Consider the following 11,858-nt stretch of genomic DNA (forward strand, 5'->3'; position numbering starts at 1 on the left):
TCCTTCCCCGTCTCCCTGACTCCTCCTTTCCCACCCACCCCTCATCTGTCTCCCTTCCTTCCCTCCCTCCGCGGTCCCCACTCCCCTCGCCACCCTCCCCCCACTCCCCGCGCCTCCCTCCAGCTGCCTCCCCTGCCCTCTCCTCTTCGCCGCCCCCGTTTCTTTTCCTTCCATCGCGCCTCGCCTCCCTTCTCGTCCTAATGTCTGCACACCCCTCTGGTGTCTGTCGACCCTCCCAATCGCTTCTCCCGCATTCATCTCTCGCCTGATCCCGGTTCTGTCCGCCCATGCTCATTTCTCTCCCCCAGCCGTGCCCGGGCGCTTTTCCATTGCTCTCCCATCGTCGCCCACCGCGCGTGGGGAGGCCAACTTGGGCCCACGCAGCTCAGCTCCCTCCGCCCTTCCTGCCTCCTGGATCCTGTTGCTCCCCACCCTCTGCCGCCCCCCGCCCGCCCTCCCCAGCCTCTCTGCCCACCCATCCTCCATGTTTCTCACCCTCTGACCGTCTCTCTCCCGCCCAGCGCTCCAACCTCTGCTCTCGTTCTCCCCGCAGCCTGGCGGCCCGGTGCGACCCCCTGCAAGCCCCATGCCGGCCCTCCTGCTCCTCGTACTCCTGGCCTCTAGCGCCGGCCAGGCCGGGGCGCGCCCGTCCAACGCCACGAGCGCCGAGCCCGCGGGCCCGCTGCCCGCCCTGCTGGCGCACCTGCGGCGCCTGACCGGGGCGCTGACGGGCGGCGGGGGCGCGGCGAGCCCAGGCGCCAACGGCACCAGGACCGGCCCCGCGGGCGGGGCGGGCGCGGCGGCCCGGGCGCCCCCTCCCGCCGAGCTCTGCCACGGCTACTACGATGTCATGGGCCAGTACGACGCCACCTTCAACTGCAGCACCGGCTCCTACCGCTTCTGCTGCGGCACCTGCCACTACCGCTTCTGCTGCGAGCACCGTCACATGCGCCTGGCGCAGGCCTCCTGCTCCAACTACGACACGCCGCGCTGGGCCACCACGCCGCCGCCGCTAGCTGGGGGCGCCGGGGGCGCTGGGGGTGCGGGCGGGGGGCCAGGGCCCGGCCAGGCCGGGTGGTTGGAAGGGGGCCGGACTGGGGGTGCCGGCGGCCGCGGGGGCGAGGGCCCCGGGGGCAGCACAGCCTACGTCGTGTGCGGGGTCATCAGCTTCGCCCTGGCCGTGGGCGTCGGCGCCAAAGTGGCCTTCAGCAAGGCGTCCCGTGCGCCCCGGGCGCACCGGGAGATCAACGTGCCCAGGTGCGTGTGCTCTCGGGCGGGAGGACTGCGAGCCTAGGGCGGGGCCCAGCAAGGGAGGTGGAGCCATCCGAGCAGGAGGGGCTGCAAGGATAGGGCGTGGTCAGAGACCCAGGTGGCGGCCGCCGGCGTAGCTGAAGGTGGGCAGGGGCTGAGAAAGTCGCGCCAGAGCCGACCGGGCTGTTGCGGAGTGATGCAGGGAGCGGGAGAAGCTCTGACTCTCATTCATTCGACACATATTTCTTGAGCACCTTCTGTGGGCCAGGAACTGGGGATACACCAGTGAACAAAACAAGGTCTCCGCCCTGGTGGAAAAGCCTGACTTCCCAATCCAAGTTCACAGCCTACAGGCTGTGTGACAGTGGACAAGTTGCTTAACCTCTCTGTTCCTCAGTTTCCTGTCCGCACAATGAGACTAATCATCGTCCCCACCTATTCAGATTGTAATTAACTGAGTTGATTCGTGCAGAGTCCTGGCACACCGTAAGCGCTCATTAACTATCAGTGGCCCAGTCCGTAAGCAGGCGAATGCATGTGCAGTATAATTTTAGATGACTGCTGTGAAGAAAATCAGCGGAAAGTGTTGAGAGAGAGGGCGCTGGATTAGAGGAAGTGATCCGAAAAGGCCTCTGAACGGAGACCCGAAGGGAGGGAGCGAACCACGCAGAGATCTGTGGGCGAGAGGTTTTGGGCAGGGGAACCGCGTGCAAAGGCCCTCGGTGGCCTGCAGGGCAGGGAAGCGCCCGTGCAGCTGGCGGCGGTGGGCAGCAGGAGGTGAGGAGAAGCAGGCGGGCCCGCCCGAGTTTATCCTAAGTGTGATGGGGCCACTGCAGGGTCCTGAGCTCGGGCATGATGCCATCTGTCCATTTTTAAAATTATGCGGGCTGCGCGTGAGACTGGATTGTACGGGGCTAGGGTGGGAGTGGGGAGACCCGTGAGGGGGCTGTTGCAATGATCCAGGTGAGAGAGTGCAGAGGTGGTGAGTAGTGGTCTGATTTGGGATATGTTTTGGAGGTTCGATCCGTAGGATTGCTGAAAGGTATGAAGGTGGGGGAAAGAAGAGTCAAGGTGATTTAATGTTTGAGGTCCGCATCACTGGGTAAATGGAGCACCCTTTGTTGCCATGGGGAGGGCTGCAAAAGGAACGGGAATGGGGTCCCAGATTCAGGGTGGGGCGAGCCCACAGGGAAGTGAGAGGGACCACAGAAGCGGTGGGTTCCACACGCGTTAAGGCAGCAGGGCTTCAAGCAGGAAGTGTGGCCCGAGTAAGGGGGTCATTCTAGGGGGCGTGGCCAACGAGAAAGGGGCGTGGCCAATGGCGAAAAAAGCAGGCTGAGTGACAGATGACCCAAGGGCGAGAGCAGGGAGCGGAAAGAAGCCTGGGCCTTCCCGGTACCCCTGCCACCCTCAGCCCCCAGGCCGCTGACCACCTCTCTGCCACCTTTAGAGCTCTGGTGGACATTCTGAGACATCAGGCGGGGCCTGGGACCCGCCCGGACCGGGCCCGAAGCAGCTCCCTGACCCCGGGGATCGGCGGTTCCGACAGCATGCCCCCCAGGACGCCCAAGAACCTCTACAACACCGTGAAGACCCCCAACCTCGGTGAGTGGAACGTGGGATCCGGCGCAGCCTCCGTCTCTGGCCACGCCCCTTCATCCTGTAGCCCCGCCCCCCATGGCGGCTCCACCCCCATCGCCCAGGACAGGCCCTCACCCCTCTACGCCCGCCTTGCACTGCCGGGTCCTGCCCTGCGAAAGGCGGACGGGGACTAGGAACTCCGTAGAGAGCCAGACCCTCTCCTTGCCCTCCTGTGGACCCCCCTGGGTGGGCTCCATGGGCACCTTGGTGATGTAGGTTTAGACATTCTCAAGCCCCTGCGCTCAGTGTCAGACCACCCAACAGCCAACTACACACAAGGGCACAACTACCAAATTCGAATTTGTCAGGAGCCAGACCGACTGGGTTTGAATCCTGACTCTGCCACTGTGTGACCTGGGGCAAGTGACTTCACCTCTCTGGGCCTCAGTTTCTCCATCCGTAAAACGAGAAACGTAACAATACTCACTTCATGGGGTTACGGTGAAGAGCAAATGAATTGGCGAGGCAGGTGTTTAGAATAACGTGTAACACAGAAAAAATACTATGTAAGTGTGGGCTACTGCTATTGTTAAATATATACAATTATATATTTAAAATATGATATATTTAATATTATATATCATTTAAATATGATCTATATCATTATAATTTATGATGAGTGCATCAGTGGAGAAGTCCAAGGAGCTGTCAGGGGAACTGAGAAGATGTGGTCTGGTTTGGGGGCAGAAGGGCTTCTCCGAGGGGGAGGTATTTGAGCAAAGGCCTGGAGAAGGAGAGGAGTTACTGGGGCTGGGAAACTCTGGGTGGCAGAGCTTGTGAGGTGGCCAGACTTGAGGCCAGGGAGAGGGTGGTTGGTGACCTCAAAGAGGGCCTTGAGCGCCAGGCTGGGCTGAGGAACTCTGCCTCTGTCCTGAGGGTGATGGGGAGCTGCGGAGGAGTTCGAGCAGAGGAGCAACACAGTCAGCAGTGGGTGGAAGAACCAGTCCTCTGGAACCCGTGCGAAGGGCAGAGATGACAGGAAAGAGGCCCAGGAGGAGGCTGGGATGATGGTCTAGGCAGCAAGAGGACGAGGACGGAGCTGGGGTCAGGGGTGGAGAGGAGAAGAGACATTTGAGGTGGATCTTGAGGCAGATGGGAAGAAGGGCTTCAAGGCAGTGAGAACAGCATGGTGGCATGTGCAAAGGCCCTGTGGCAGGACCATGCTGGGCTCACTGGAGACAGCAGTGCGGCTCAAGGGAAGGGATGGGAGATGGGGCTGCAGACATCCAGTGGGTCCAGGTTTTGAAGCCTCAAACACCTTCTTGGGTTCAACTTTGTCCCATGGGTGATGGCGAGCCATGGGAAGGCTGTTGAGCAGTGGAAGGGCAGTTACTTCGGTGAGGCTGATCATGGAGATGGATGGGCTGGATGGCCAGAGGCTGCTTTGGCAATCCAGGAGGGAGAGGACACATCAGGGCAGAGATTCAGATGTCAGGAGGAACCAAGTGGACATGAATGGGAGGTGGAGGGAGGTAGAAAGGCGACCCCCTCAGATCTCTAGCCTGGGCACCAGGGAGGGGGGTGCTAGGAACTTGGGACAGACCACTTACCCAGCCCTGAGCCTGTGCCCACACTTTCCACCTTCAAGACCCCCAGCCTCAGTTTCCCCCATGTGGCCAATGGCATGGGTTGATCTGTGGAGCTCTAACGAGGTCCTGCATGTGGGGCCGACCTTGGGGCCAGAGTCATTCCCAGAGATCAGAGCCACAGTGCCAGCTGGGAGTCAGCGATGGCAGTGACATCACCTCCCTTCTCGGTCCCCCCAGATAATCTGCACCACAACTACCTGCACCTCAACGTCAACAGCCCCAAGCACCACGCCACCACACTGGGTACAGAAGAGGGCCTGGCTGTGGGAAAGAGCAGGGCTCCTTCCCTTCCCCCTTTGTGTTGGGCCAGCCATGCCAGGTGCCCAGTATAGAGCAGGAGTGAGACCCCTGTGAGCCCAGTCCTCATGGCGCTCATGGTCTGGCCAGGTCACCAAGTGAGCCTGTTTCTTGGTGTGGACGCCGAAAGCGGTCATCTCTCTCCCACATTGTTGAGGAGAAGGTGCATGGAGCCTGGGGCCAGGCACTCAGTGGGTGCTGACAAATGCCCGGTGCCCCCCTCTTGGGGCCCTCTTCCCCAGCATCAAGCCTGTCTCCTGGAGCAGAGGGGGTGGGGTGAGAAGAGGGAGCCTGAACTGCTGGAACTGTGATGGGCTACAGTCTCAGATTTCTAACTCCCCAAAGAACTGCTGGGTCTGAGGGAGGAAGGGCTGGGGGCCTGGACTCCTGGGTCTTAAGGAAGAGAGGCTGGGGTTCTGGACTCCTGGGTCTGAGGGAGGAGGGGCTGGGGGCCTGGACTCCTGGATCTGAGGGAGGAGGGGCTGGGGGCCTGGACTCCTGGGTCTGAGGGAGGAGGGGCTGGGGGCCTGGACTCCTGGGTCTGAGGGAGGAGGGGCTGGGGCCTGGACTCCTGGGTCTGAGGGAGGAGGGGCTGAGGCCTGGATTCCTGGGTCTGAGGGTGGAGGGGCTGGGGCCTGGACTCCTGGGTCTGAAGGAGGAGGGGCTGGGGCCTGGACTCCTGGGTCTGAGGGAGGAGGGGCTGGGGCCTGGACTCCTGGGTCTGAGGGAGGAAGGGGTGGGGGCCTGGACTACTGGGTCTGAGGGAGGAGGGGCTGAGGCCTGGATTCCTGGATCTGAGGGTGGAGGGGCTGGGGGCCTGGACTCTTGGGTCTGGGGGAGGAGGGGCTGGGGGCCTGGACTCCTGGGTCTGAGGGAGGAAGCTGACTGACCCCGGCCCTGCCCCCTCTAACCTAGACTGGCGAGCCTTGCCGCCGCCCAGCCCCTCCTTGCACTACTCCACGCTGTCCTGCTCTCGGTCCTTCCACAACCTCTCGCATCTGCCCCCATCCTACGAGGCTGCCGTGAAATCCGAGCTGAACCGCTACTCTTCCCTCAAGAGGCTGGGTGAGTCCTAGCAAGGGCAGCGAGGCGGTGAAGGGGAGGGGGCGGGGCCAGAGCCTGGGTTCAGGACCGTGGACAGTGGCCCAAGAGCTTTCCAATGGTTTAGATTCTCTCCCAGGATTTACTCCAAGTTCGTTCTAGAATTACCTGAGGTACTTTTGTATCAGAATCACTTCTGATTTTCTTTTTAATGCAACCTTCCGGTCTCCCCTCCCAGGACTTATTACTGTGTTCATCAGGACTTGGACTTGCAATTAATAGAAATACTACTTAAGCTAAAGTAAAAAAAATATGTTGACTTGATCATGGAAAATCTACAGGTCACCAGATTGCGATGTGGCTGTTTTGGGGGCTCAAGAGCTGTCTCTCAGCTCTCTATGCAACCGGCAGGCCTCATTTTCAGACAGTCTCCCCTCGTGGTGGCAACGATCGCCCTGCAGATGTTCAGGCTGCCGTTCTACCAGCTCAGGGACCCTGTCAGAAAAGAGTCTCTCCCAACAATTCCGGCAAAAAATCCCAGGCCTGGATGCCGTTGGTGCAAGCTGGGTCACATGCCCATCCCTGAACCCATTCCTGTGTCTCTCATTGGACCTTTTGCAGTCCGTGGCCCATTTCTGGCGGTGGAGCAGCTTTCAAACATCTTAAACTGAGAGCCTCACTAGGAAACACTTTTTCTTCTGTTACCATTATGTTTTCAAGACAGGGTCTCACTCTGTCACCCAGGCTGGGATGTAGTGGCATGATCATCGTTCACTGCAGCCTCTATCTCCCCAGGCTCAAGCATGACCCTCCCACGTCAGCCTCCCGGGTAGCTGGAACTAAGAGCTCGCGCTGCCATGCCTGGCTAATTTTTGTATTTTTTGTAGAGACGGGGTTTCACTGTGTTGCCCAGGCTGGCCTCAAACTCCTGGGCTCAAGCAAGCCACCCACCTCGTCCTCTCAAAGTGCTGAGATTACAGGAGTGACCCACGATACCCAGCCAGAAACAATTTTTTTTTTTTTTTTTGAGACAGAGTCTCACTCTGTCACTCAGGCTGGAGTGCAGTGGCATGATCTTGGCTCACTGCAACCTCCGCCTCCCGAGTTCAAGTGATTCTCCTGCCTTAGCCTCCTGAGTAGCTGGGATTACAGGCGCATGCCACCACACCTGGCTAATTTTTGTATTTTTAGTAGAGACAGGGTTTCACCATGTTGGTGAGGCTGGTCTCAAACTCCTGACCTTGTGATCTGCCCGCATCAGCCTCCCAAAGTGCTGGGATTACAGGCGTGAGCCACTATGCCCAGCGTTTTTTTGTTTTGTTTCATTTTGTTTTTTGTTTTTTTGAGACGGAGTTTCACTCTTGTTGCCCAGGCTGTAGTGCAATGGCACCATCTTGGCTCACTGCAATCTCTGCCTCCTGGGTTCAAGTGATTCTCCTGCCTCGGTCTCCAGAGTAGCTGGGATTACAGGCACGTGCCACCACTCCCAGCTAATTTTTGTATTTTTAAGAGAGACAAGGTTTCACCATGTTGGTCAGGCTGGTCTCAAACTCCTGACCTCAGATGACCCACCTGCCTCAGCCTCCCAAAGTGCTGGGATTACAGGCGTGAGCCACTGTGCTCAGCCCAGAAACGATTTTCATATTGTGACCCATGAGACACACACACACACACACACGTATATATTTTTAATTACAGGAAAGTTTTGAAACTTTTTATTATGGACATTTGCAAACATATATGCAAGAAGAGAAAATTATAAAATGAGCCCCATGTTCCCATCACTCAGCCTTAATAATTAGCCACATTTTGTTAATCTATCCTCCCTCCACCCCACTTTTTGGTGGATCTTTTTTTTTTTTTTTTTTTTTTTTTTTTTTTAATGAGACAAGGTCTCACTCTTTTGCCCAGGCTGGAGTGCAGTGGTGTAATCATGGCTCACTGCAGGCTCAACTTTCTGGACTCAAGCAATCCTCCGACATCAGCCTCCCGAGTAACTGGGACTACAAGCATGAGCCACCATGCTTAGCTAATTTTTTTGTTGTTGTTGTAGAGATGGAGTCTCACTATATTGCCCAGGTCAGTCTTCAATTCCTGGGCTCAAGGGACCCTCCTGTTCAATCACCCAAAGTGCTGGGATTACAGGAGTGAGCCACCTCATCTGACCTTGGTGGATTCTTTTAAACTAAATCTCATCCTTCAATATTTCAATCACACACACACACACGTCTGAAGTAAGAATTTTATGAACCAACACTTACCCCTGATTCCCTTATTACATAAACACTTTCTTATAGTTCTCTCTTCTGTTCTATTTGATTTCATTTTTCAAAATGCTGCTCACTACCCACAAAATCAACTTCACAACGTAACAGGTCACAACTCCAAGTGTGAATCACATTGCTACAGGATGAGAGGGGGTCAGTGGTTCCCCAAAAGCAAGGGCTGGTTTCTACTCCCAAAAGAAGGGATAGGCAGAGGCAGGGGGGAAGCAAAAAAAGAAGATGAAGTCCTCCAAATCTACTGACCCAGCATTGTGGGCTGGGCCTGGGAATCTGCATTTTGGCCACACAGCTAGCCTGATGCCCGGGATCCTTGTGGGGGCACAAGGAGCATAGGAGCCGGATGTGAGGAGGTGGGAGGGGGAGGGCTCTGGATGCGCAGGGGACCCACCGCTGTGGCTTTTCCCCCTCTCCCCGCAGCCGAGAAGGATCTGGACGAGGCCTACCTGAAGCGCCGGCCCCTGGAGTTGCCCCGCGGCACGCTGCCCCTGCACGCACTGCGGCGGCCGGGCACCGGGGGCGGCTACCGCATGGAGGCCTGGGGCGGCCCAGAGGAGCTGAGCCTGGCGCCCGCGCCCAACCCCCGGCGGGTCATGTCGCAGGAGCACCTGCTGGGCGATGGTGGCCGTTCGCGCTACGAGTTCACGCTGCCGCGCGCGCGCCTCGTGTCGCAGGAGCACCTGCTGCTGTCCTCGCCCGAGGCCTTGCGCCAGAGTCGCGAGCACCTGCTGTCGCCCCCGCGCAGCCCCGCGCTGCCCCCCGACCCCACCGCCCGGGCCAGCCTGGCCGCCTCGCACTCCAACCTGCTGCTGGGGCCCGGGGGGCCCCCAACACCGCTGCGCGGGCTGCCGCCACCGTCCAGCCTGCACGCCCACCACCACCACGCCCTGCACGGCTCGCCGCAGCCCGCCTGGATGTCCGACGCCGGCGGGGGCGGGGGCACACTGGCCCGCAGGCCACCCTTCCAGCGCCAGGGCACGCTGGAGCAGCTGCAGTTCATCCCGGGCCACCACCTGCCCCAGCACCTGCGAACGGCCAGCAAGAACGAGGTGACTGTCTGAGGCCAGGGCCGGGGCTGGGGGGCTGCGGCCTCCCGGGCCCCCTGTCCCAGCCTGGATCCCCCAACACAGGCGCACACATGCCAGGGGCCTGGGGCCCAGATCGGCCCTTGGACAGGAGTCAAAGCCTCCTTCTGGGATGTCCTGGCAGACAAGATTCCTCCTCCTATTACGTCACTGCTTGAGCCAAGGCCTCCTTCCCATGATGTCATCCCAGAGGAAGAGGCCGGCCCATGAGGTCATCGCTAGCAAAAGTGTCTGTGTTCTGCGATGTCATCACAGGGACAAAGCCTCCTTCCCATGAGGTCATCACAGAGGAAGAGGCCGGCCCGTGAGGTCATCGCTGGAGGCCATGTCCTATGGTGTCCTCAGAGGCCTCCTTCTTGTGGTGTAATAACAGAGATGGCGCCTTGTTCCATGACATTCCTTCCTGTGGTGTCACTGCAGAGACAATCTTACCTGGATGATGTCATCTCTAACTCCAAGGCCTCTTTTGGCATCATCGCCATGGGGAAGATATTTTCTCCCTGTGTCTTTGCAGTAGAGAAGATGCCTCTGTCCTATGATGTCATCATTACAGACAAAGCCATCTTCCTAGGACACGTCACAGGGGAAAATGCCTCACCAATTGTGTCCTCACTAGACATAAGGTCTCCTTTTCACAACATCAGCACAGGGACCCTGCCTCCTTCCTGTGATGCCATCACCAGAGAAGGTGCCTTGCCCTATGACGTCATCAGAGGGACCGTGCCTCTTCCTGTGATGTCATCACCAGAGATGACCACCCACTCTGGGACGTCTTCAGGAGGAGGCCCCTTCTGCGATGTCGCCCAGACGCTATGTGCTCTGAGATGGCACAAAGAGATGCCTCCACTGCTGCCACCATGTTGTAGAAGGCAGGGCAGGCCCAGAGTCCAGGACCACCCCAGGAAAGATGCCAGAGAGCAGAGAGGGGCCCTGTCCTGAGATGTTGTCTGAAGGAGGCATCGCTCGGGAGCCGCCCATGTGGAGGGCCTCCTCCAGAGATGATGGTCTGTGTAGGCAGTTGGCAGTGACACCCCTACCCCCAGTGCTGTGATGGCATCACCAGAGCTTCCTCCTCAGAGGCACTGCCCACTCTGGAAGGCCATCGGTATTGATGGTGTCACCAGAGTTACTGCCTTGTCGCACCATGACTTAGCTTGGTTGCTCCCTCCCCAGACTCCAGGGACGTGCCCAGCAGGATCTCTGCCATAGCCTCTGAGGGGAAATGGGGGCCTTGGATCCCACACCTGTGCCAAGACTCCTGGGAGACAGGACCTCCAGATGGCCTTCTGCTCCCAGGAGGCCACTCTGGATCACCAGGGTCCTAGAGTTCTGACACTCATAGGTGTCCCATAGCCTGGCCTCACTTTTCTTTCTGCCATATCTAGAGACAATCACCTCTGTCAACAAAGTCCTAGCCTTCTACTGGGGGGAGGTGCTTGGGGTACACCTACTCTTGCCCTCACTGACACTGTCAGCATCACACAACACCGCCACTCATGATGGCACTGCACCCGGGGTCAAGTGTTACCCATGTCTGAGGATGGAATCCTTCCCCAGGATTCCCTATGACCCACAACTATGGTATCATCTTCTTCCAGGATTTACCATGACTAACGGTGTCACCATCTCCCAAGACTCCCCATAGCCAATGGTGTCACCATCCTCCATGATTCCTCACAACCATGGTGTCATCATCTTTCAGGAGCCACCACAGCTGACGGTGTCATCATCTCCTAGATTCTACCATGACCAATGATGACATTACCTTCCAGAATCCACTATGCCTGACAGAGACATCCTCTACTGAAATCCACTAGGACTGATGATGCCACCATTTCCCATAATCCCTCATGATTTTGGTGTCATCACCTCCCAAGACCCATGATGCCCAATAGTGTCATCATCATTTGCAGGGATCCATGGTGTTATCATCTCCAGGGATCCACTTCAACCATGTGCCACCACCTCCCAGGATTTCACTCAACCATGTGCCACTACCTCCCAGTATCCACTTCAACTATGGTGTTATCGCCTGCCAGGATCCACGAGAGCCAATGCTGTCACCACCCACTAGGATCCACCATAACCCTGGCGTCATCATCTTACAGGATCCATGAGGTCCAGTGCTGTCACCACCCACTAGGATCCACCATAACCATGGTGTCATCCCAGAGTCCACTGCAACCATGTGCCATCACCCACCAAGAGCCATCATCTTAGGAGCCAAGTACCGTGATCGGCTGTATTTCAGTTGTCCTCTGGGGCCACATGGTACTTACAGTTGTTCACTTAAGGGGAACCAGCACAACAGACCATATTCCCATTTCCACAAAAAGGACAGGGGTGGGGTCAGCTGTCCCCCTCTGATGACTTCACCCCTACTCTGGCCCTCCTTATGTCACTGCCTCACTCCTGACCGAGGATGATGCCTGCATCAATCCCACCACAGATGTGGCCTCAGCCAACCTCACCTTACCCCCTGGTGAGGCACCCAGGCCCCTCCTGACAGCAGCGCTGCCCCTCACCCAGCCATCTAATTGGTGACAGGGTCAACCCAGCAACCTCTCATCATCACCAGAGGGGAAGCATTTCAACCCTCAGGTGACGCCACTGCCCCCTGCCCAATCCCTGTCACTTGGGCCCCTACCAGGATCAGCACTCTGCTGGCCCCA

The 11,858-nt window shown here is 58.1% G+C and overlaps 2 protein-coding genes across 7 annotated transcripts in view; both read left to right on the forward strand.

The window, feature by feature from the left end:
* SHISA7 (shisa family member 7) overlaps positions 1-9,167 on the forward strand; it is a 19,821-nt gene extending 10,654 nt beyond the window's left edge. For 4 of the 6 annotated variants that reach the window (XM_030819582.1, XM_030819587.1, XM_030819586.1 and 1 more), the window contains exons 2-5: positions 554-1,257; positions 2,702-2,856; positions 5,694-5,843; positions 8,522-9,167. In XM_030819582.1, coding sequence (XP_030675442.1) covers positions 554-1,257; positions 2,702-2,856; positions 5,694-5,843; positions 8,522-9,162 — 1,650 coding nt within the window. In that variant the 3' untranslated portion in view covers positions 9,163-9,167. Of the gene's footprint in view, positions 1-123; positions 1,258-2,701; positions 2,857-5,693; positions 5,844-8,521 lie in introns of all 6 variants that reach the window. The other 2 variants (XM_030819584.1, XM_030819583.1) reach the window with 2 other exon arrangements.
* A 161-nt stretch (positions 9,168-9,328) lies between these two features.
* LOC115836903 lies at positions 9,329-11,071 on the forward strand. The gene has a single exon (XM_030819588.1). The coding sequence runs from the start codon at positions 9,430-9,432 to the stop codon at positions 10,123-10,125; it is 696 nt and encodes a 231-aa protein (XP_030675448.1). The 5' UTR covers positions 9,329-9,429; the 3' UTR covers positions 10,126-11,071.
* The last annotated feature ends 787 nt before the right edge of the window (positions 11,072-11,858 follow it).

Source organism: Nomascus leucogenys, chromosome 10, assembly GCF_006542625.1.
Source record: "Nomascus leucogenys isolate Asia chromosome 10, Asia_NLE_v1, whole genome shotgun sequence".
Lineage (NCBI taxonomy): Eukaryota > Metazoa > Chordata > Mammalia > Primates > Hylobatidae > Nomascus > Nomascus leucogenys.